The following is a 23,077-nucleotide window of genomic DNA, read 5'->3' as shown; positions in this document are numbered from 1 at the left end:
ATCTCTGCCGCAGGGTAAGATCGTACTCGTCGCCACTGTTAAGTCTGTGTGTTCCAGTTATGGTTAATATGAATCACTGCACACAGACCACAAGAATAACTTTAACAGGTCTTTACTAGTTGAAGGTCAGGGCTGAACTACTCAGCAAATTACTACACAGCACTTATATACCGGTGTGGTCACCACCGGTATTACCGTATACAGCAGCCAGAGAAAGTAGTACATCTCTTAAGGTGGAACAGGTTTAAGTTCTCTTAAGGTGGAACAAGTTACATACACCACACCTACAACCCTCCCTATCTCTGTAACCCCCTCCAGCCCCTACAACCCTCCCTATCTCTGTAACCTCCTCCAGCCCCAACAAACCTCCCTATCTCTGCAACCTCCCCCAGCCCCTACAACCCTCCCAATCTCTGTAACCTCCTCCAGCCCTACAACCCTCCCTATCACTGTAACCTCCCCCAGCCCTACAACCCTCCTTATCTCTGTAACCTCCTCCAGCCCCTACAACCCTCCCAATCTCTGTAACCTCCTCCAGCCCTACAACCCTCCCTATCTGTGTAACCTCCTCCAGCCCTACAACCCTCCTTATCTCTGTAACCTCCTCCAGCCCCTACAACCCTCCCTATCTCTGTAAACGTCCTCCAGCCCTAAAACTCTTGCCCATCCCCTCGATTTCCATCACTCCAACATTGGCGGCCGTGCCTTCAGCTGTCTCGGCCCTAACCTCTGGGATTCCCTCCCTAAACCTCTCCGCTTCTCTCTCTCCTCCATTAAGACGCTCCTTAAAACCTACCTCTTTGACCAAGCTTTTGGTCACCTGTCCTAATATCTCCTTATGTGGCTCGGTGTCAAGATTTTCTTGGATAATCGCTCCTGTGAATCGCCTTGGAAAGTTTTACTACCTTAAAAGCGCTATATAAATGCAGGTAGTTGTTCTTGTCAGGACAGGCAAAAAAGAGGCTGGAAGGTTTGAGGGAGGGCATGAGAAGCAGTCGGGGAAGCCTGTCCCTTTAAGGAGGACATCAGCTGGGATTGGCGGCAATTCTTTTTTAACGCATGTTTCTATAGCAAAGGTTTCCTGTATCGCAGGACAGTTACTCTCAGCGGATGAGTCTTTGAGATAAGACCTCCCCTTACAGTTGTAGCAAAGCTGATTACTTAAAAAGCTGTGGCTCAGAGGGTAGCACTCTTGCCTTTGGGTTAGAAGGTCATGGGTTCAAGTCTCACTCCAGAGACTCGAGCACCTTAATCCAGGCCGACACTCCCAGTGCAGTGCTGAGGGAGCGCTGCACTGTCGGAGGGGCAGTACTGAGGGAGCACTGCACTGAGGGAGCGCGGCACTGTCGGAGGGGCAGTACTGAAGGAGTGCTTCACTGTCGGAGCGGCAGTACTGAGGGAGCGCTGCACTGTCGGAGGATCAGTACTGAGGGAGCGCTGCACTGTCGGAGGGGCAGTACTGAGGAAGCGCTGCACTGTCGGTGGGGCAGTACTGAGGGAGCGTGGCACTGTCGGAGGGGCAGTGCTGAAGGAGCGCTGTACTGAGGGAGTGCTGCACTGTCAGAGGGGCAGTACTGACGGAGCCCTGCACTGTCGGTGGGGCAGTACTGAGGGAGCGCTGCACTGTCGGTGGGGCAGTACTGAGGGAGCGCTGCACTGTCGGTGGGGCAGTACTGAGGGAGCGCTGCACTGTCGGAGGGACAGTACTGAGGGAGCGCTGCACTGTCGGAGGGTCAGTACTGAGGGAGCGCTGCACTGTTGGAGAGGCAGTACTGAGGGAGCGCTGCACTGTCGGAGGGGCAGTACTGAGGGAGTGCTGCACTGTCGGTCGTTCAGTACTGAGGGAGCGCCGCACTGTCGGAGGGGCAGTACTGAGGGAGCGCTGCACTGTCGGAGCGGCAGTACCGAGGGAGTGCTGCACTGTCGGAGGGGCAGTACTGAGGGAGTGCTGCACTGTCGGCCGTTCAGTACTGAGGGAGCGCTGCACTGTCGGCGGTTCAGTACTGAGGGAGCGCTGCACTGTCGGAGGGGCAGTACTGAGGGAGCGCTGCACTGTCGGCCGTTCAGTACTGAGGGAGCGCTGCACTGTCGGAGGGGCAGTACTGAGGGAGCGCTGCACTGTTGGAGCGGCAGTACTGAGGGAGTGCTGCACTGTCGGCAGTTCAGTACTGAGGGAGCGCTACACTATCAGCGCGGCAGTACTGAGGGAGCGCTGCACTGTCGGCGGGGCAGTACTGAGGGAGTGCTGCACTGTCGGTGGTTCAGTACTGAGGGAGCGCCGCACTGTCGGAGGGGCAGTACTGAGGGAGCGCTGCACTGTTGGCCGTTCAGTACTGAGGGAGCGCTGCACTGTCGGCGGTTCAGTACTGAGGGAGCGCTGCACTGTCGGAGGGTCAGTACTGAGGGAGTGCTGCACTGTTGGCGGTTCAGTACTGAGGGAGCGCTACACTATCAGCGCGGCAGTACTGAGGGAGCGCTGCACTGTCGGAGGGGCAGTCCTGAGGGAGCGCTGCACTGTCGGCGGTTCAGTACTGAGGGAGCGCTGCACTGTCGGAGGGGCAGTACTGAGGGAGCGCTGCACTGTTGGAGCGGCAGTACTGAGGGAGTGCTGCACTGTTGGAGGGGCAGTACTGAGGGAGTGCTGCACTGTCGGCCGTTCAGTACTGAGGGAGCACTACACTATCAGTGCGGCAGTACTGAGGGAGCGCTGCACTGTCGGAGGGGCAGTACTGAGGGAGCGCTGCACTGTCGGCCGTTCAGTACTGAGGGAGCGCTGCACTGTCGGCGGTTCAGTACTGAGGGAGCGCCGCACTGTCGGAGGGGCAGTACTGAGGGAGCGCTGCACTGTCGGCCGTTCAGTACTGAGGGAGCGCTGCACTGTCGGCGGTTCAGTACTGAGGGAGCGCTGCACTGTCGGCGGTTCAGTACTGAGGGAGCGCTGCACTGTCGGAGGGGCAGTACTGAGGGAGCGCTGCACTGTCGGCCGTTCAGTACTGAGGGAGCCCTGCACTGTCGGCGGTTCAGTACTGAGGGAGTGCTGCACTGTCGGCGGTTCAGTACTGAGGGAGCGCTGCACTGTCGGAGGGGCAGTACTGAGGGAGCACTGCACTGTCGGCGGTTTAGTACTGAGGGAGCGCTGCACTGTCGGAGGGGCAGTACTGAGGGAGCGCTGCACTGTTGGAGCGGCAGTACTGAGGGAGCGCTGCACTGTCGGAGGGGCAGTACTGAAGGAGCGCTGTACTGAGGGAGCGCTGCACTGTCGGTGGGTCAGTACTGAGGGAGCGCTACACTGTCAGCGGGGCAGTACTGAGGGAATGCTGCACTGTCGGAGGGGCAGTACTGAGGGAGCGCTGAACTGTTGGAGGGGCAGCTCTGAGGGAGCGTTCCACTGTTGGAGGGGCATTACTGATGGAGTGCTGCACTGTTGGAGGGGCAGCTCTGTGGGAGCGCTCCACTGTCGGAGGGCAGTACTGTGGGAGCGCTGCACTGTCGGAGGGGCAGTACTGAAGGAGTGCTGCACTTTCGAAGAGTGAGTTACATGTTGGATTCTAATCGAGGGGTTTGGGGGGTTTATATATAGAGTAACAGATACCCGGGAGTGAGTTGCAGGCTTGAATCTAATCCAGGGGTTTGGGTGACATATTTGTAGAATAACAGAATGCTGGGGAGTGAATTACAGGCTGGACTTTAATCGAGGGGTTTAGGGGGTTTATATATAGAATAACAGATGCCCAGGAATGAGATACAGGCTGGAATCTAATCGAGTAATTCGTGAGGGTTTATATATAGAATAACAGATACCCGGGAGTGAGTTACAGGCTTGAGTCTAATCCAGGGGTTCGAGGGGTTTATATATAGAATAACAGATAACCTGGAGTGAGTTACAGGCTGGAATCTAATCGATGGGTTCGAGGGGTTTATATCCTTCTTAGGCAGTCCCTCGGAGCCGAGGATGACTTGCTTCCACATTAAAAATGAGTTCTCAGGTGACTGATGAGTCCAATGCGGGACCTACAGTCTCTGTCACAGGTGGGGCAGACGGTGGTTGAAGGGGCGGGTGGGTGGGGTGCTTGGGTTGACGTGCGCTCCTTGCGCTGACTGTGCTTGGCTTCTGCTTGCTCCCGGCGAAGAGACTCGAGGTGTTCGGCGCCTTCCCGGATTCTTCTCCGCCACTTTGTGCGGTCTTGGGCCAGGGATTCCCAGGTGTCGGTGGGGATGTTGCACTTTTTCAAGGAGGCTTTGAGGGTGTCCTTGAAGCGTTTCCTCTGCCCACCTGGGGCTCTCCTGCCGTGCCGGAGCTCCAAGCAGAGCGCTAGTTTTGGGAGTCTCGTATCGGGCATGCGGACGATGTGACTCGTTCATCGGAGCTGATCGAGCGTGGTCAAAGCTTCGATGCTGGGGATGTTGGCCTGAGCGAGAACACTGACGTTGGTGCACCTAGCCTGCCAATGAATTTGCAGGATCTTGCGGAGGCTGTGTTGGTGGTACCTCTCCAGTGCTTTGAGGTGCCTGCTGTACATGGTCCATGTCTGTGAGGCATACAGGAGGGCGGGTATCACTGCTGCTCGAGGGGTTTATATATAGAATAACAGATACCCAGGAATGAGTTACAGGCTGGAATCTAATCCAGGGGTTTGGGGGGTTTATATATAGAATAACAGATACCCGGGAGTGGCCATGAGCTTGGTGCCAGGTTTGAGGTCCTGGTCTTCAAACACTCTCTTCCTCAGGTGACCGAAGGCTGCACTGGCACACTGAAGGCGGTGTTGGACTTCATCATCGACGTCTGCCCTTGTTGACAGTAGGCTCCCGAGGTATGGAATGTGGTCCACATTGTCCAAGGCCTTGTCGTGGATTTTGATAATCGGAGGGCGGTACTGTGTGGCGGGGGCAGGTTGGTAGAGGAACTTTGTCTTACGGATGTTTAGTGTAAGGCCCATGCTCTCGTATGCTTCGGTGAAGGTGTTGCCGATGGTTTGGAATTCGGCCTCAGAGAGTGCGCAGACGCAAGTGTCATCTGCATACTTTAATTCCATGACAGAGGATGGGGCGACCTTGGATCTGGACTGGAGGCGACGGAGGGTGAACAGTTTCCCGTTTGTTCTGTAAATTAGCTCCACTCCAGTGGGGAGCTTACTGAGGGGGAGATGGAGCATTGCAGCAAGGAAGATTGAGAAGAGCGTTGGTGCGATGACACAGCCTTGCTTGACCCCGGTCCGTCCATGAATTGGGTCTGTGGTGGAACCGTTGGTTGGGATCATGGCTTGCATGTCGTCGTGAAGCAGGCGGAGGATGTTGACAAACTTTTGAGGACAGCCGAATTTGAGGAGGACACTCCATAATCCCTCACGGTTGACAGTGTCGAAGGCCTTTGTGAGATCAAAGAAGGCCATGTACAGCGGTTGGTGCTGTTCCCTGCATTTCTCTTGTAATTGACGTGCAGTGAAGATCATGTCCATTGTGCCCCTTAGTGGGCGGAATCCGCAATGCGACTCTGGGAGGGGCTCTCCGGCCAGTGGGAGAAGGCGATTGAGGAGGATTCTTGCGATGACTTTCCCTGTGGCAGACAGCTTGGAAACTCCTCTGTAATTACCGCAATCGGACTTGTCACCTTTCTTGAAGATGGTCACAATTACGGCATCTCTGAGATCCCTTGGCATGCTCTCCTCCTTCCAGATAAGAGAAATAAGTTCATGAATTCACGCCCGTAGTGCTTCTCCGCCATGCTTTAGTGCCTCGGCGGGGATTCCATCTGCTCCTGAGGCCTTGTGGTTCTTCAGTTGTCGGATGGCCTTTTCAACCTCATGCTGGGCTGGGGCTGTGTTGAGATGGTAGCTGGTAGCATGCTGTGGGATGGAGTTGAGGACACTCGCATCGAAGACAGAGTCTCGGTGAAGGAGATCTTCGAAGTGCTCCTTCCAGCGGGCACTGACTGCCTCCATGTCCTTGATGAATACCTCTCCATTCTTGGCTCGCAGTGGGGTAGGACCTTGGGTGCTTGGGCCATAGATTGTCTTGACTGCACTAAAGAATCCACGCACATTGTGGTTGTCGGCAACCTGCTGGATCTCCTGCGCTTTCTCCACCCACCATCTGTTCTTTAGGTCGCGAGTTTGTTGTTGGACCTCGGCCTTCAGGTGTCTGTAGAACTGCTCTCTTGCTCTCGAGTTCTGTTGCTGTTTACAGATCAGGAATGCTCCTGGATCTCCTGGTCATTCTCCTCGAACCAGTCTTGGTGTTTCCTGGTTGAGTGACCGAGCGTCTCTTCACAGGTGCTGATTATGGAGGCCTTGAGTGCAGACCAGGCGCTGTGGGCACTCTGTGACTCTGCATCACTGGGAGTTGTCAGGTTGTTTGTTAGGCGCAGGCTAAATAGGGCCTTCTTAGCTGGGTCTTTTGTGAAGGAATAGCCATATTCAGAAAAATACACCATTCTATGAAAGAGAAAGTGTTATTAAAACATGACATACTGGCCTAGAAATTCACTAGCCTTAGCGCCGCTTTTGAGGCGCTAGAGGGACTAGCGCCAGAGTTATGGCCAGTTTAAAAATTCCCTGGGGCCCTAAATCGGCGTTGCACCGGTAGCGCTGCGCCGGCACCGATGACGTCATCGGTGTGCGCAGCGTCCCGGTTGCCGTGGTAACCCGCCCGAACTCCGAAATTGAGTTGCGGCCGCCTCGCCCGTGGCAGCCGCAAGCAACGTTCTGGCAGAGGTGCCTTACTCCAGTTTGCGCCGGCGCATTAAAGGCCCCGCGGCGGCCGGCCACTTTCCCGCCGGCCGCCTGCCCGCAGCTCCCTCCCCGGACTTCTCCCCCCCCCCCCCGGAACAGATGCAAGCCCGGCACTTGTCCGAGGTGCCGGGCTCATTTTTAAGCTGATTTGCGCGGGCCGCGGCCGGGTGCAGGCAGCTCCTCCTTAACGGGAGGAGGAGGCCTGCACGTCCCCAGCCTGCCGCACCGCATCGGGTGCCGCAGCGCCGGAATTGCGGCGCGAAACGGCAGTTAGCGCCGATGTACCGCCGCAAAGACCCTTCAGTAGCGCCGGCAGCCGTTTGGGCGCGGCGCCACTGAATTTTTGGCGCGCGCAGGGGACTTAGCGCCGGCACTAACTTCCGGCGCTAAAGCCCTGGCTAAGCCAAAACCCAATTTCTAGGCCACTGGGTTTGGAAGTCTGGAAGCCTTAACAATCTAAAGCTGTGAACAGCATACAGGATATTGAGATAAGATAAGTTGTTGACACTGAGACAATAGCCTTATTGAAGTAGAAGGTTGGAGGTTCCTAAAAGCCTGAAGCATTGAAAAGAACACAGTGCTATACCCAGTTAGATGTTATAAACCAACACTTCGGAAAGAAACACAGAACATTAAAGCAACATGTGCCTTTGTAAAAATGACATCAAGTAAAAGAAACACCTGCCGTCAAATTGTTTTTATGTTAAACTTAGAACATAGGAGACACAAGTCTGTGGTACAACCAGCTGAGGTGATTAAGAATTGCATAGATCATCCTAAGTGAGGTGTTCTAAATGCAAAAGATACAAACAGAAGACCTTCATAAGAATGACATCAAATAGATACAGCCATCACATTGTTTTTATGATAAGTTTTGAACATCTAAATGTAGAGACACAAGTCTTAATGCTACAGCTGAACTAACTGTAAGAAAAGAAGTCAACAGAAAAATGGCTAGAGATAATTAGCTTGCATCAGCAGAAAACTTCAAAGGATGTACCACTGAGAAAAGATGATAAAAATTGGACTTTCAAATGGGAAGATAGATTCGCTTGAAGGGGCAAAGCGGTTCTCAGGCTTCAGAGGCAAGCTCTGCAAGTCTTCAACTCATTGTATTTCAAGGATCAAAAAGGTTCTTGTATTTGATTTTAGTGGATATCCTAGAATAAGACTAAGAAATGTAAAAAATGTTAAAAAGTTAAGATTTGAGAATAAGGATCTCTGATAATAAGAATTGTAAGTTTTCTGTATTTGGAACTGTTAATGTTGCGATTGAATCACCAGCTGTAAGTTACATGTCGGTTCTTTAACATATCTATATTTTTTTAGAATTGTCTCACATAGTACTTCTGTATCAAACTCGGGAACTCAATCTCTGTACAAACTTTGGCGAGGAGTTGCAGAATTCTGGAGGAATTTTCCGGACCCTCATAATATCCGGAAGGTTACAGTCTAGCTAAACTTATTAAAAGTGCTATCTGGAGGACGGTAACATTTTCAGTTCGTTCCTTTCCTTTAGGGAGAGATAGTCCGGACCTTTAGACCCAGTTAAGCGTCTTTAGGATTCGGCTATCTCTAACTTTAGTTGAAAGTGAACGTCTGGGGAATATGCCTGATCTGGGGTAGCCTGAAAGGGGCTAGGACTAGTAACAATCTTTTCACTTTGGGTGTGTGGTAAACCACTGTTGTTAGTATTGTTGTTCACTGTTAGTACTGTTGTTCACTCTTGCATATTGTTGTACTTGTCTGTGCATGCCTCAGCTGACTCCGCCCCTGGCTCCACCCTCATGGCTGGGTATAAAGGTCGCTGCTCAGAAGCCTCCGGCCCTTTTGGATACCAGGCAACCACAAGAGGCATGCTCTGTTCTTTGGTAATAAAAGCCTGTTTATTACTTTCTCAATCTCCAGTCTTTTGTAGCAATTGATAGTGCATCAATTTTATTACCAAAGTTAAATGTTGGCTGCGGATGCTGATCAACCGATGGCGCAAAACGCTGAGCAGCAGGCGCTGCTGCGAGCCCTCAGACCAACATGCCTGGACCTAGACCCCCAAGAAGCGGGTTCGTCGACTAAATTCGCACAATGGCTGCGTTGCTTTGAGGCGTATCTGGAAGCCTCGACCGTGACTCTTGATGAAAATAAACTGAAAATCCTGGCCTCGAAGGTGAGCCACCAAGTCTATACTTTAATCCAAGATGCGACGACCTACGCGGCGGCTATCGACCTACTGAAAGGGCAGTATGCACGCCCGGTTAACACGGTCTATGCCAGGCACCTTTTAAGATCTCGCAGACAGCAGCCCGGGGAATCGGTGGAAGCCTTCCTACGGGCACTGCGGGTACTCGGACGCGGCTGCGACTGCAAGGAAGTATCGGCCGCGGCACATGCGGAGGGACTGATACGAGACGCTTTCGTTGCGGGTCTAAGGTCCGACTACTCCCGGCAGAGGCTGCTGGAGAAGGGTGAAATAGACCTGACAAAGGCAGTGTCCCTCGCGCTCTCGCTCGACGCGGCCCACAGAAATATGGACGCTTTTTCCCCTCATCGCCCCGCGCCGTGGACGCCGCAATCTTGGGCCATGGGACCGCCACCTCCGACTGCTGCAGCGATGTCCAAGGCACAAAAATGCTATTTTTGTGGCCAAGCTAAACACCCTAGAGCACGCTGCCCCGCGAAGAATGCTACCTGCTCCGGCTGCGGGAAGAAAGGTCACTACGTTAGCGCCTGCAAAGGGAAGACCGCTAACGCCAGCAGCGCTGCGTGCGAACCGTGGGCGCAGCCATCTTGTCCGCCATCTTGGGCTCCCCCAGCCGCGTGGGGATTGGGACCGTGGGCGCCGCCATTTTGTCCGCCATCTTGGACGCCTCCGACTTCAACCACGGGGGACCCGGACTCAACCACCGCCTCATCTGACGACCACATCGACTCGCTCGACCATACGCTGGCCTCCGTGACGCTGGACCAATCTCTCCCTCATCAACTGTCCAGGTCCATGATGGATATTACGGTAAACGGCCGCGCCACTACCTGCCTTTTTGACAGCGGGAGCACGGAGAGCTTTATCCACCCCGACACGGTGCGCAGTTACTCTCTCCCGGTCCTGCCGACGCGCCATCGGATCTCTTTGGCTTCCAAAGCCCAGTCAGCGGACGTCGGTGGCTACTGTGTAGTGACCCTTTCAGTAAGGGGCACAGAATACAAAAATTTTAAACTTCTGGTCCTGCCCCATCTCTGCGCTGCCGTTCTACTGGGGTTGGATTTTCAGTGCCACCTTAAGAGTGTCACATTAGCGTATGACGGACCCCTCCCCCCACTCACAGTCTGCAGCCAGCAGCTTTTAAATCGCCCGCCGTGCACCATTTGCAGCCTCTCCACCCTTAAAGTCCCCCCCCCCTCCTTGTTCGCTAACCTCACCCGCGACTGTAAGCCCATCGCTACCAAAAGCAGGCGTTACAGTGTTGGGGATAGGAGCTTCATTAAATCTGAGGTAGCGAGACTCCTGAAGGAAGGGATTATTGAAAGTAGCACCAGCCCATGGCGAGCACAAGTGGTGGTAGTGAAGACTGGCGAAAAACAGCGCCTAGTTATTGACTACAGCCAGACGATCAATCGCTACACCCAACTAGATGCATACCCACTCCCCCGCATATCTGACATGGTCAATCAGATAGCACAATACCGGGTGTTCTCGACGATTGATCTGAAGTCGGCATACCACCAGCTCCCCATCAGGGCTGAGGACCGCCAGTACACAGCTTTTGAAGCTGACGGTCGGCTCTATCACTTTCTCAGAGTTCCCTTCGGCGTCACCAACGGAGTTTCTGTCTTCCAACGGGAGATGGACCGGATGGTTGACCAGAACGCGCTCCAGGCCACTTTCCCATATCTAGACAACGTCACCATCTGCGGCCACGACCAGCAGGACCACGACGTTAATCTAGAGAAATTCCTCCGGACGGCCCAGCGGCTGAATCTCACATACAACAAAGACAAATGTATGTTTCGTACTACGCGCCTTGCTATTCTTGGCTGCGTAGTGGAGAACGGAGTCATTGGCCCAGACCCCGATAGAATGCGCCCCCTTATGGAGCTCCCCCTCCCCCACTGCCAGAAAGCACTGAAGAGATGCCTGGGGTTTTTCTCTTACTATGCTCAGTGGGTGCCCAACTATGCGGATAAAGCCCGACCCCTCATCAAGTCCGCCTCCTTCCCCCTGACAGCAGAGGCCTGTGCAGCCTTCACTCTCATAAAAGGAGACATTGCGAAGGCCACAATGCACGCTGTGGATGAGTCCCTTCCTTTTCAAGTGGAGAGCGACGCATCCGACTTTGCCCTAGCTGCAACCCTTAACCAGGCGGGGAGACCCGTGGCCTTTTTCTCAAGGACCCTCCAGGGCCCCGAGATTCGACACTCCTCTGTCGAAAAGGAGGCCCAGGCCATTGTGGAAGCCGTGCGACATTGGCGGCATTACCTGGCCGGAAAACGATTTACCCTGCTCACTGACCAGCGTTCAGTGGCTTTTATGTTTCATAATAAGCAGCGGGGCAAAATCAAGAATGACAAGATCTTAAGGTGGAGAATCGAACTCTCCACCTACAATTACGATATCTTGTACCGGCCCGGGAAACTCAATGAGCCCCCAGATGCCCTATCACGTGGTACGTGCGCCAACGCGCAGGTTGATAGGCTACAGACCCTCCACAATGACCTCTGCCACCCGGGGGTCACCAGGTTCTTCCATTTTATCAAATCCCGTAACCTGCCCTACTCCATCGAGGAGGTCAGGACCATGACCAGGAACTGCCAGATCTGTGCCGAGTGCAAGCCGCATTTTTATAGGCCAGACAGAGCGAGCCTGATCAAAGCCACGCGCCCCTTCGAGCGGCTGAGCATCGATTTTAAAGGGCCCCTCCCCTCCTCTGACCGCAATGTGTACTTCCTCAATATAATTGATGAGTACTCCCGTTTCCCGTTTGCCATCCCTTGCTCGGACATGACCAGTACCACGGTCATTAAATGTCTGAATGACCTCTTCGCCTTGTTCGGTTTCCCTAGCTATATCCATAGCGACAGGGGCTCATCTTTTATGAGCGACGAACTTCGGCAGTACCTGCTCGCGAGAGGCATTGCTACAAGCAGGACCACCAGCTACAACCCCCGGGGTAACGGCCAGGTGGAAAGGGAGAATGCGACAGTCTGGAAGGCAGTCCTTTTAAACTTAAAATCTAAGGGCCTTCCGACCTCCCGCTGGCAGGAGGTCCTCCCTGCGGCGCTCCATTCCATTCGGTCGCTGCTCTGTACACCCACCAATGCCACTCCTCACGAGAGAATGTTCTCCTTCCCCAGGAAGTCCACGTCGGGGATTTCGCTACCAACATGGCTGACTTCTCCAGGTCCCGTCCTACTGCGGAAGCACGTGAGGACCCATAAGGCGGACCCCCTGGTCGAGAGGGTGAGCCTCCTCCACGCCAACCCGCAGTATGCTTACGTGGTGTACCCGGACGGGCGGGAGGACACAGTCTCCATTCGAGACCTCGCACCTGCAGGTGCTCCTGAAACACCCTCTTCGCCACCCACCGCTACTCCTGCCTACCCCCAGGACACAGTCCCCGCACGAGACCTCGCACCTTCGGGTGCCTCTGAGAGACCACCATCGCTACCTCCCATTACCCATGCTCTGACCCCTGTAGACGGCATGCAGCAGCCCCAGGGTCCGCCACCTGCTACACCTCCTCTGAACGAGACACCGGGTTCACCGTTGGATGCTGCACCATCACCGCCGCTGCTGCGACGCTCAGGACGGCTTACAAGGCTTCCTGATAGACTTCAGTACACGAATTTTTAGTGCACTTCACCCCGCCGGACTCAATTCTAAACAAGGGGTGAATGTGGTAAACCACTGTTGTTAGTATTGTTGTTCACTGTTAGTACTGTTGTTCACTCTTGCATATTGTTGTACTTGTCTGTGCATGCCTCAGCTGACTCCGCCCCTGGCTCCACCCTCATGGCTGGGTATAAAGGTCGCTGCTCAGAAGCCTCCGGCCCTTTTGGATACCAGGCAACCACAAGAGGCATGCTCTGTTCTTTGGTAATAAAAGCCTGTTTATTACTTTCTCAATCTCCAGTCTTTTGTAGCAATTGATAGTGCATCAGGGTGCTCCTGCGTTGATTTTCCTGCGGCATTGTTTCTGTTGCCGCCGGTTTTTGGGGCTATATTGATGGAGATGACAGAGCGGATTAGGCGATGGTCGGTCCAGCAGTCATCAGCTCCTGTCATGGCGCGGGTGATGCGGACGTCCTTGCGGCCCCTCGCTCGGACAATGACGTAGTCCAGCAGATGCCAGTGCTTGGAGCGAGGGTAATGCCATGAAGCCTTGTACTTGTCTCTCTGACCGAACAAGGTGTTGGTTATGACAAGGCCATGTTCTAAGCATTTTGACAGGAGGAGGGTACCATTGGAGTTGACTTTCCTTACCCCCTCTCTGCCGATCTAACCCTAACCTTAACCCTAACCTCCCCTGGAAACCAGGGGTTTGGGTGGTTTATAAATAGAATAACAGATACCCGGGAGTGAGTTACAGGCTGGAATCTAATCGAGGAATTCAGGGATTTATATATAGAATAACAGATACCCGGGAGTGAGTTACAGGCTGGAATTTAATTGAGGGGTTCGGGGGGTTTATATATAGAATAACAGATACCCGGGATTGAGTTACAGGCTGGAATCTAATCGAGGGTTTCGAGGGGTTTATATATAGAATAACAGATACACAGGAGTGAGGTACAGGCTGGAATCTAATTGAGGGGTTTGGGGGGTTTATATATAGAATAACAGATACCCCGGAGTGAGTTATAGGCTGGAATCTAATCCAGGGGTTCGAGGGGTTTATATATAGAATAACAGATGCACAGGAGTGAGGTGCAGGCTGGAATCTAATCCAGGGGTTCGAGGGGTTTATATATAGAATAACAGATACCCCGGAGTGATGTTACAGGCTGGAATCTGATCGAGGGGTTCGGGGGGTTTATATAGAGAATAACAGATACCCGGGAGTGTGTTATGGGCTGGAATCTAATTGAGGGGTTCGGGGGTTTATATATAGAATAACAGATACCCGGGAGTGAGTTACAGGCTGGAATCTGATCGCGGGGTTTGGGCTGTTTATATATAGAATAATAGATGCCCGGCAGTGAGTTACAGGCTGGAATCTGATCGAGGGGTTTGAGGGGGTTATATATAGAATAACAGAAACCCGGGAGTGAGTTACAGGCTGGAATCTAATCGATGGGTTCGGGGGGTTTATATATAGAATAACAGATACCCGGAAGTGAGTTACAGGCTGGAATCTAATCGAGGGGTTCGGGGTGGTTTATATATAGAATAACAGATACCCAGGGGTGAGTTACAGGCTGCAATCTAATAGAGGGTTTCGGGTGGTTTATATATTGAATAACAGATGCCCAGGAGTGAGTTACAGGCTGGAATCTAATCGAGGGGTTTGGGTGGTTTATATATAGAATAGAATAACAGATACTCAGGAGTGAATTACGGACTGGAATCTAATCGAGGGGTTCGGGTGGTTTATAAATAGAATTACAGATACCCAGGAGTGAGTTACAGGCTGGGATCTAATCGAGGGGTTTGGGTGGTTTATATATAGAATAACAGATACCCAGGAGTGAGTTACAGGCTGGGATCTAATCGAGGGGTTTGGGTGGTTTATATATAGAATAACAGATACCCAGGAGTGAATTACGGACTGGAATCTAATCGAGGGGTTCGGGTGGTTTATATATAGAGAATAATAGATACCCGGGAGTGAGTTGCAGGCTGGAATCTAATCGAGGTGTCTGAATATTTCTAGTGTTGGACTAATTTATACAATTTTTATTTATTAAGCACTTAGAATCGACAGCAGTGATGTCAGAACTGGATTATCATCACATCATCGTAACTGATGATACTGCAGCAGGGGTAAGAATATTATCAAGCAGCAAAAATGCTATTAAAGGAGTGTTCCTTCACACCCGGGCTCACACACACAGAAATCACTATTAAAGAAGCGTTCCTTCACACCCGGGCTCACACACACTGAAATCACTATTAAAGGAGCGTTCCTTCACACCCGGGCTCTCACACATTGAAATCACTATTAAAGGAGCGTTCCTTCACACCCGGGCTCACACACACTGAAATCACTATTAAAGGGGCGTTCCTTCACACCCAGGCTCACACACACACTGAAATCACTATTAAAGGAGCGTTCCTTCATACCCGGGCTCACACACACTGAAATCACTATTAAAGGAGCGTTCCTTCACACCCGGGCTCACACACACTGAAATCACTATTAAAGGGGCGTTCCTTCACACCCAGGCTCACACACACACTGAAATTACTATTAAAGGAGCGTTCCTTCACACCCGGGCTCACACACACTGAAATCACTATTAAAGGAGCGTTCCTTCACACCCGGGCTCACACACACAGAAATCACTATTAAAGGAGTGTTCCTTCACACCCGGGCTCACACACACTGAAATCACTATTAAAGGAGCGTTCCTTCACACCCGGGCTCACACACACACTGAAATCACTATTAAAGGAGCGTTCCTTCACACCCGGGCTCACACACACACTGAAATCACTATTAAAGGAGCGTTCCTTCACACCCGGGCTCACGCACAATGAAATCACTATTAAAGGAGCGTTCCTTCACACCCGGGCTCACACACACTGAAATCACTATTAAAGGAGCGTTCCTTCACACCCGGGCTCACGCACACTGAAATCACTATTAAAGGAGCGTTCCTTCACACCCGGGCTCACACAAACTGAAATCACTATTAAAGGAGCGTTCCTTCACACCCGGGCTCACACACACACTGAAATCACTATTAAAGGAGCGTTCCTTCACACCCGGGCTCTCACACACACTGAAATCACTATTAAAGGAGCGTTCCTTCACACCCGGGCTCACACACACTGAAATCACTATTAAAGGAGCGTTCCTTCACACCCGGGCTCACACACACTGAAATCACTATTAAAGGAGCGTTGCTTCACACCCGGGCTCACACACACACTGAAATCACTATTAAAGGAGCGTTCCTTCACACCCGGGCTCACACACACTGAAATCACTATTAAAGGAGCGTTCCTGCACATTCAGGCTCACACACACTGAAATCACGATTAAAGGAGCGTTCCTTCACACCCGGGCTCACACACACTGAAATCACTATTAAAGGAGTGTTCCTTCACACCCGGGCTCACACACACTGAAATCACTATTAAAGGAGTGTTCCTTCACACCCGGCTCACACACACTGAAATTACTATTAATGGAGTGTTCCTTCACACCCGGGCTCTCACACACACTGAAATCACTATTAAAGGAGCGTTCCTTCACACCCGGGCTCACACACACACTGAAATCACTATTAAAGGAGCGTTCCTTCACACCCGGGCTCACACACACTGAAATCACTATTAAAGGAGCGTTGCTTCACACCCGGGCTCACACACACACTGAAATCACTATTAAAGGAGCGTTCCTTCACACCCGGGCTCACACACACTGAAATCACTATTAAAGGAGCGTTCCTGCACATTCAGGCTCACACACACTGAAATCACGATTAAAGGAGCGTTCCTTCACACCCGGGCTCACACACACTGAAATCACTATTAAAGGAGTGTTCCTTCACACCCGGGCTCACACACACTGAAATCACTATTAAAGGAGTGTTCCTTCACACCCGGCTCACACACACTGAAATTACTATTAATGGAGTGTTCCTTCACACCCGGGCTCTCACACACACTGAAATCACTATTAAAGGAGCGTTCCTTCACACCCGGGCTCACACACACACTGAAATCACTATTAAAGGAGCGTTCCTTCACACCCGGGCTCACACACACTGAAATCACTATTAAAGGAGTGTTCCTTCACACCCGGGCTCACACACACTGAAATCACTATTAAAGGAGGGTTCCTTCACACCCGGGCTCACACACACTGAAATCACAATTAAAGGAGCGTTCCTTCACACCCGGGCTCACACACACTAAAATCACTATTAAAGGAGCGTTCCTTCACACCTGGGCTCACACACACTGAAATCACTATTAATGGAGCGTTCCTTCACTCCCGGGCTCACACACACACTGAAATCACTATTAAAGGAGCGTTCCTTCACACCCGGGCTCACACACAGACTGAAATCACTATTAAAGGAGCGTTCCTTCACTCCCGGGCTCACACACACACTGAAATCACTATTAAAGGAGCGTTCCTTCACACCCGGGCTCACACACACTGAAATCACTATTAAAGGAGCGTTGCTGCACACCCGGGCTCTCACACACACTGAAATCACTATTAAAGGAGCGTTCCTTCACACCCGGGCTCACACATACTGAAATCACTATTAAAGGAGTGTTCCTTCACACCCGGGCTCACACACACTGAAATCACTATTAAAGGAGCGTTCCTTCACACCCGGGCTCACACACACTGAAATCACTATTAAAGGAGCGTTCCTTCACACCCGGGCTCACACACACACTGAAATCACTGTTAAAGGAGCGTTCCTTCACACCCAGGCTCACACACACTGAAATCACTGTTAAAGGAGCGTTCCTTCACAGCCGGGCTCACACACACTGAAATCACTGTTAAAGGAGTGTTCCTTGACACCCGGGCTCTCACACACTGAAATCACTATTAATGGAGCGTTCCTTCACACCCGGGCTCTCACACACACTGAAATCACTATTAAAGGAGCGTTCCTTCACACTCGGGCTCACACACACACTGAAATCACTATTAAAGGAGCGTTCCTTCACACCCGGGCTCACACACACACTGAAATCACTATTAAAGGTGCGTTCCTTCACACCCAGGCTCACACACACACTGAAATCACTATTAAAGGAGCGTTCCTTCACACCCGGGCTCACACACACTGAAATCACTATTAAAGGAGCGTTCCTTCACACCCGGGCTCACACACACTGAAATCACTATTAAAGGAGCGTTCCTTCACAGCCGGGCTCACACACACTGAAATCACTATTAAAGGAGCGTTCCTTCACACCCGGGCTCTCACACACACTGAAATCACTATTAAAGGAGCGTTCCTTCACACCCGGGCTCACACACACTGAAATCACTATTAAAGGAGCGTTCCTTCACACCTGGGCTCACACACACTGAAATCACTATTAAAGGAGCGTTCCTTCACACCCGGGCTCACACACACTGAAATCACTATTAAAGGAGCGTTCCTTCACACCCGGGCTCACACACACTAAAATCACTATTACAGGAGCGTTCCTTCACACCCGGGCTCACATACACTGAAATCACTATTTAATGAGCGTTCCTTCACACCCGGGCTCACACACACTAAAATCACTATTACAGGAGCGTTCCTTCACACCCGGGCTCACACACACTGAGATCACTATTAAAGGAGCGTTCCTTCACACCCGGGCTCACACACACACTGAAATCACTATTAAAGGAGCGTTCCTTCACACCCGGGCTCACACACACTGAAATCACTATTAAAGGAGTGTTCCTTCACACCCGGGCTCACACACACACTGAAATCAGTATTAGAGGAGCGTTCCTTCACACCCGGGCTCACACACACTGAAATCACTATTAAAGGAGCGTTCCTTCACACCCGGGCTCACACACACTGAAATCACTATTAAAGGAGCGTTCCTTCACACCCGGGCTCACACACACTGAAATCACTATTAAAGGAGCGTTCCTTCACACCCGGGCTCACACACACACGGAAATCACTATTAAAGGAGCGTTCCTTCACACCCGGGCTCACACACACACGGAAATCACTGTTAATGGAGCGTTCCTTCACACCCGGGCTCTCACACACAATGAAATCACTATTAAAGGAGCGTTCCTTCACACCCGGGCTCACACACACACTGAAATCACTATTGAAGGAGCATTGCTTCACACCCGGGCTCACACACACACTGAAATCACTATTAAAGGAGCGTTCCTTCACACCCGGGCTGTCACACACTGAAATCACTATTAAAGGAGCGTTCCTTCACACCCGGGCTCACACACACTGAAATCACTATTAAAGGAGCGTTCCTTCATACCCGGGCTCACACACACACTGAAATCACTATTACAGGAGCGTTCCTTCACACCCGGGCTCACACACACACTGAAATCACTATTAAAGGAGTGTTCCTTCACTCCCGGGCTCACACACACTGAAATCACTATTAAAGGAGCGTTCCTTCACACCCGGGCTCACACACACTGAAATCACAATTAAAGGAGCGTTCCTTCACACCCGGGCTCACACACACTGAAATCACTATTAAAGGAGCGTTCCTTCACACCTGGGCTCACACACACTGAAATCACTATTAATGGAGTGTTCCTTCACTCCCGGGCTCACACACACACTGAAATCACTATTAAAGGAGCGTTCCTTCACACCCGGGCTCACACACAGACTGAAATCACTATTAAAGGAGCGTTGCTGCACACCCGGGCTCTCACACACACTGAAATCACTATTAAAGGAGCGTTCCTTCACACCCGGGCTCACACATACTGAAATCACTATTAAAGGAGTGTTCCTTCACACCCGGGCTCACACACACTGAAATCACTATTAAAGGAGCGTTCCTTCACACCCGGGCTCACACACACTGAAATCACTATTAAAGGAGCGTTCCTTCACACCCGGGCTCACACACACACTGAAATCACTGTTAAAGGAGCGTTCCTTCACACCCAGGCTCACACACACTGAAATCACTGTTAAAGGAGCGTTCCTTCACAGCCGGGCTCACACACACTGAAATCACTGTTAAAGGAGTGTTCCTTGACACCCGGGCTCTCACACACTGAAATCACTATTAATGGAGCGTTCCTTCACACCCGGGCTCTCACACACACTGAAATCACTATTAAAGGAGCGTTCCTTCACACTCGGGCTCACACACACACTGAAATCACTATTAAAGGAGCGTTCCTTCACACCCGGGCTCACACACACACTGAAATCACTATTAAAGGTGCGTTCCTTCACACCCAGGCTCACACACACACTGAAATCACTATTAAAGGAGCGTTCCTTCACACCCGGGCTCACACACACTGAAATCACTATTAAAGGAGCGTTCCTTCACACCCGGGCTCACACACACTGAAATCACTATTAAAGGAGCGTTCCTTCACAGCCGGGCTCACACACACTGAAATCACTATTATAGGAGCGTTCCTTCACACCCGGGCTCACACACACTGAAATCACTATTAAAGGAGCGTTCCTTCACACCCGGGCTCACACACACTGAAATCACTATTAAAGGAGCGTTCCTTCACACCTGGGCTCACACACACTGAAATCACTATTAAAGGAGCGTTCCTTCACACCCGGGCTCACACACACTGAAATCACTATTAAAGGAGCGTTCCTTCACACCCGGGCTCACACACACTAAAATCACTATTACAGGAGCGTTCCTTCACACCCGGGCTCACACACACTGAAATCACTATTTAATGAGCGTTCCTTCACACCCGGGCTCACACACACTGAAATCACTATTAAAGGAGCGTTCCTTCACACCCGGGCTCACACACACACTGAAATCACTATTAAAGGAGCGTTCCTTCACACCCGGGCTCACACACACACGGAAATCACTATTAAAGGAGCGTTCCTTCACACCCGGGCTCACACACACACGGAAATCACTATTAATGGAGCGTTCCTTCACACCCGGGCTCTCACACACAATGAAATCACTATTAAAGGAGCGTTCCTTCACACCCGGGCTCACACACACACTGAAATCACTATTGAAGGAGCATTGCTTCACACCCGGGCTCACACACACACTGAAATCAATATTAAAGGAGCTTTCCTTCACACCCGGGCTGTCACACACTGAAATCACTATTAAAGGAGCGTTCCTTCACACCCGGGCTCACACACACTGAAATCACTATTAAAGGAGCGTTCCTTCATACCCGGGCTCACACACACACTGAAATCACTATTACAGGAGCGTTCCTTCACACCCGGGCTCACACACACACTGAAATCACTATTAAAGGAGCGTTCCTTCACACCCGGGCTCTTACACACTGAAATCACTATTGAAGGAGCGTTCCTTCACACCCGGGCTCACACACACTGAAATCACTATTAAAGGAGCGTTCCTTCACACCCGGGCTCACACACACACTGAAATCACTATTAAAGGAGCATTCCTTCACACCCGGGCTCACACACACACTGAAATCACTATTAAATGAGTGTTCCTTCACACCCGGGCTCACACACACTGAAATCACTATTAATGGAGCGTTCCTTCACACCCGGGCTCACACACACACTGAAATCACTATTAAAGGAGCGTTCCTTCACACCCGGGCTCTCACACACAATGAAATCACTATTAAAGGAGCATTCCTTCACACCTGGGCTCACACACACTGAAATCACTATTAAAGGAGCGTACCTTCACACCCGGGCTCTCACACACTGAAATCACTATTAAAGGAGTGTTCCTTCACACCCGGGCTCACACACACACTGAAATCACTATTAAATGAGTGTTCCTTCACACCCGTGCTCTCACACACTGAAATCACTATTAAAGGAGCGTTCCTTCACACCCAGGCTCTCACACACTGAAATCACTATTAAAGGAGTGTTCCTCCACAACCAAGCTCACACACACACTGAAATCACTATTAAAGGAGCGTTCCATCACACCCGGGCTCTTACACACTGAAATCACTATTAAAGGAGCGTTCCTTGACACCGGGCTCTCACACACATTGAAATCACTATTAAAGGAGCGTTCCTTCACACCCGGGCTCACACACACACTGAAATCACTATTAAAGGAGTGTTCCTTCACACCCGGGCTCACACACACTGAAATCACTATTAAAGGAGCGTTCCTTGACACCGGGCTCTCACACACATTGAAATCACTATTAAAGGAGCGTTCCTTCACACCCGGGCTCACACACACACTGAAATCACTATTAAAGGAGTGTTCCTTCACACCCGGGCTCTCACACACTGAAATCACTATTAAAGGAGCGTTCCTTCACTCCCGGGCTCACACACACTGAAATCACTATTAAAGGAGCGTTCCTTCACACCCGGGCTCACACACACACTGAAATCACTGTTAAAGGAGCGTTCCTTCACACCCGGGCTCACACACACTGAAATCACTATTAAAGGAGCGTTCCTTCACACCCGGGCTCTCACACACACTGAAATCACTATTACAGGAGCGTTCCTTCACACCCGGGCTCACACACACACTGAAATCACTATTAAAGGAGTGTTACTTCACACCCGGGCTCTCACACACACTGAAATCACTATTAAAGGAGCGTTCCTTCACACCCGGGCTCACACACACTGAAATCACTATTAAAGGAGCGTTCCTTCACACCCGGGCTCACACACACTGAAATCACCATTAAAGGAGCATTCCTTCACACCCGGGCTCACACACACACTGAAATCACTATTAAAGGAGCGTTCCTTCACACCCGGGCTCACACACACACTGAAATCACTATTAAAGGAGCGTTCCTTCACACCCAGGCTTACACACACACTGAAATCACAATTAAAGGAGCATTGCTTCGCACCCGGGCTCACACACACACTGAAATCACTATTAAAGGAGCGTTCCTTCACACCCGGGCTCACACACACACTGAAATCACTATTAAAGGAGCGTTCCTTCACACCCGGGCTCTTACACACTGAAATCACTATTAAAGGAGCGTTCCTTCACACCCGGGCTCTCACACATTGAAATCACTATTAAAGGAGCGTTCCTTCACACCCGGGCTCACACACACTGAAATCACTATTAAAGGGGCGTTCCTTCACACCCAGGCTCACACACACACTGAAATCACTATTAAAGGAGCATTCCTTCATCCCCGGGCTCACACACACTGAAATCACTATTAAAGGAGCGTTCCTTCACACCCGGGCTCACACACACTGAAATCACTATTAAAGGGGCGTTCCTTCACACCCAGGCTCACACACACACTGAAATTACTATTAAAGGAGCGTTCCTTCACACCCGGGCTCACACACACTGAAATCACTATTAAAGGAGCGTTCCTTCACACCCGGGCTCACACACACAGAAATCACTATTAAAGGAGTGTTCCTTCACACCCGGGCTCACACACACTGAAATCACTATTAAAGGAGCGTTCCTTCACACCCGGGCTCACACACACACTGAAATCACTATTAAAGGAGCGTTCCTTCACACC

At 51.3% G+C, this 23,077-nt stretch overlaps 1 protein-coding gene across 2 annotated transcripts in view; it reads left to right on the top strand.

Moving 5' to 3' along the window:
* LOC147092116 (AMP deaminase 3-like) overlaps positions 1-23,077 on the top strand; it is a 77,686-nt gene that overhangs the window by 12,074 nt on the left and 42,535 nt on the right. For both annotated transcript variants that reach the window (XM_085975843.1, XM_085975844.1), the window contains exon 2: positions 14,632-14,706. In XM_085975843.1, coding sequence (XP_085831969.1) covers positions 14,653-14,706 — 54 coding nt within the window. In that variant the 5' untranslated portion in view covers positions 14,632-14,652. The remainder of the gene's footprint in view (positions 1-14,631; positions 14,707-23,077) is intronic.

The sequence above is a fragment of the Somniosus microcephalus genome, unplaced genomic scaffold (genome assembly GCF_052327205.1).
Source record: "Somniosus microcephalus isolate GS21.2 unplaced genomic scaffold, FLI_Smic_1.0 unresolved_chr2, whole genome shotgun sequence".
Taxonomy (NCBI): Eukaryota; Metazoa; Chordata; class Chondrichthyes; order Squaliformes; family Somniosidae; genus Somniosus; species Somniosus microcephalus.
This window is presented reverse-complemented; position numbering and strand designations above follow the sequence as displayed.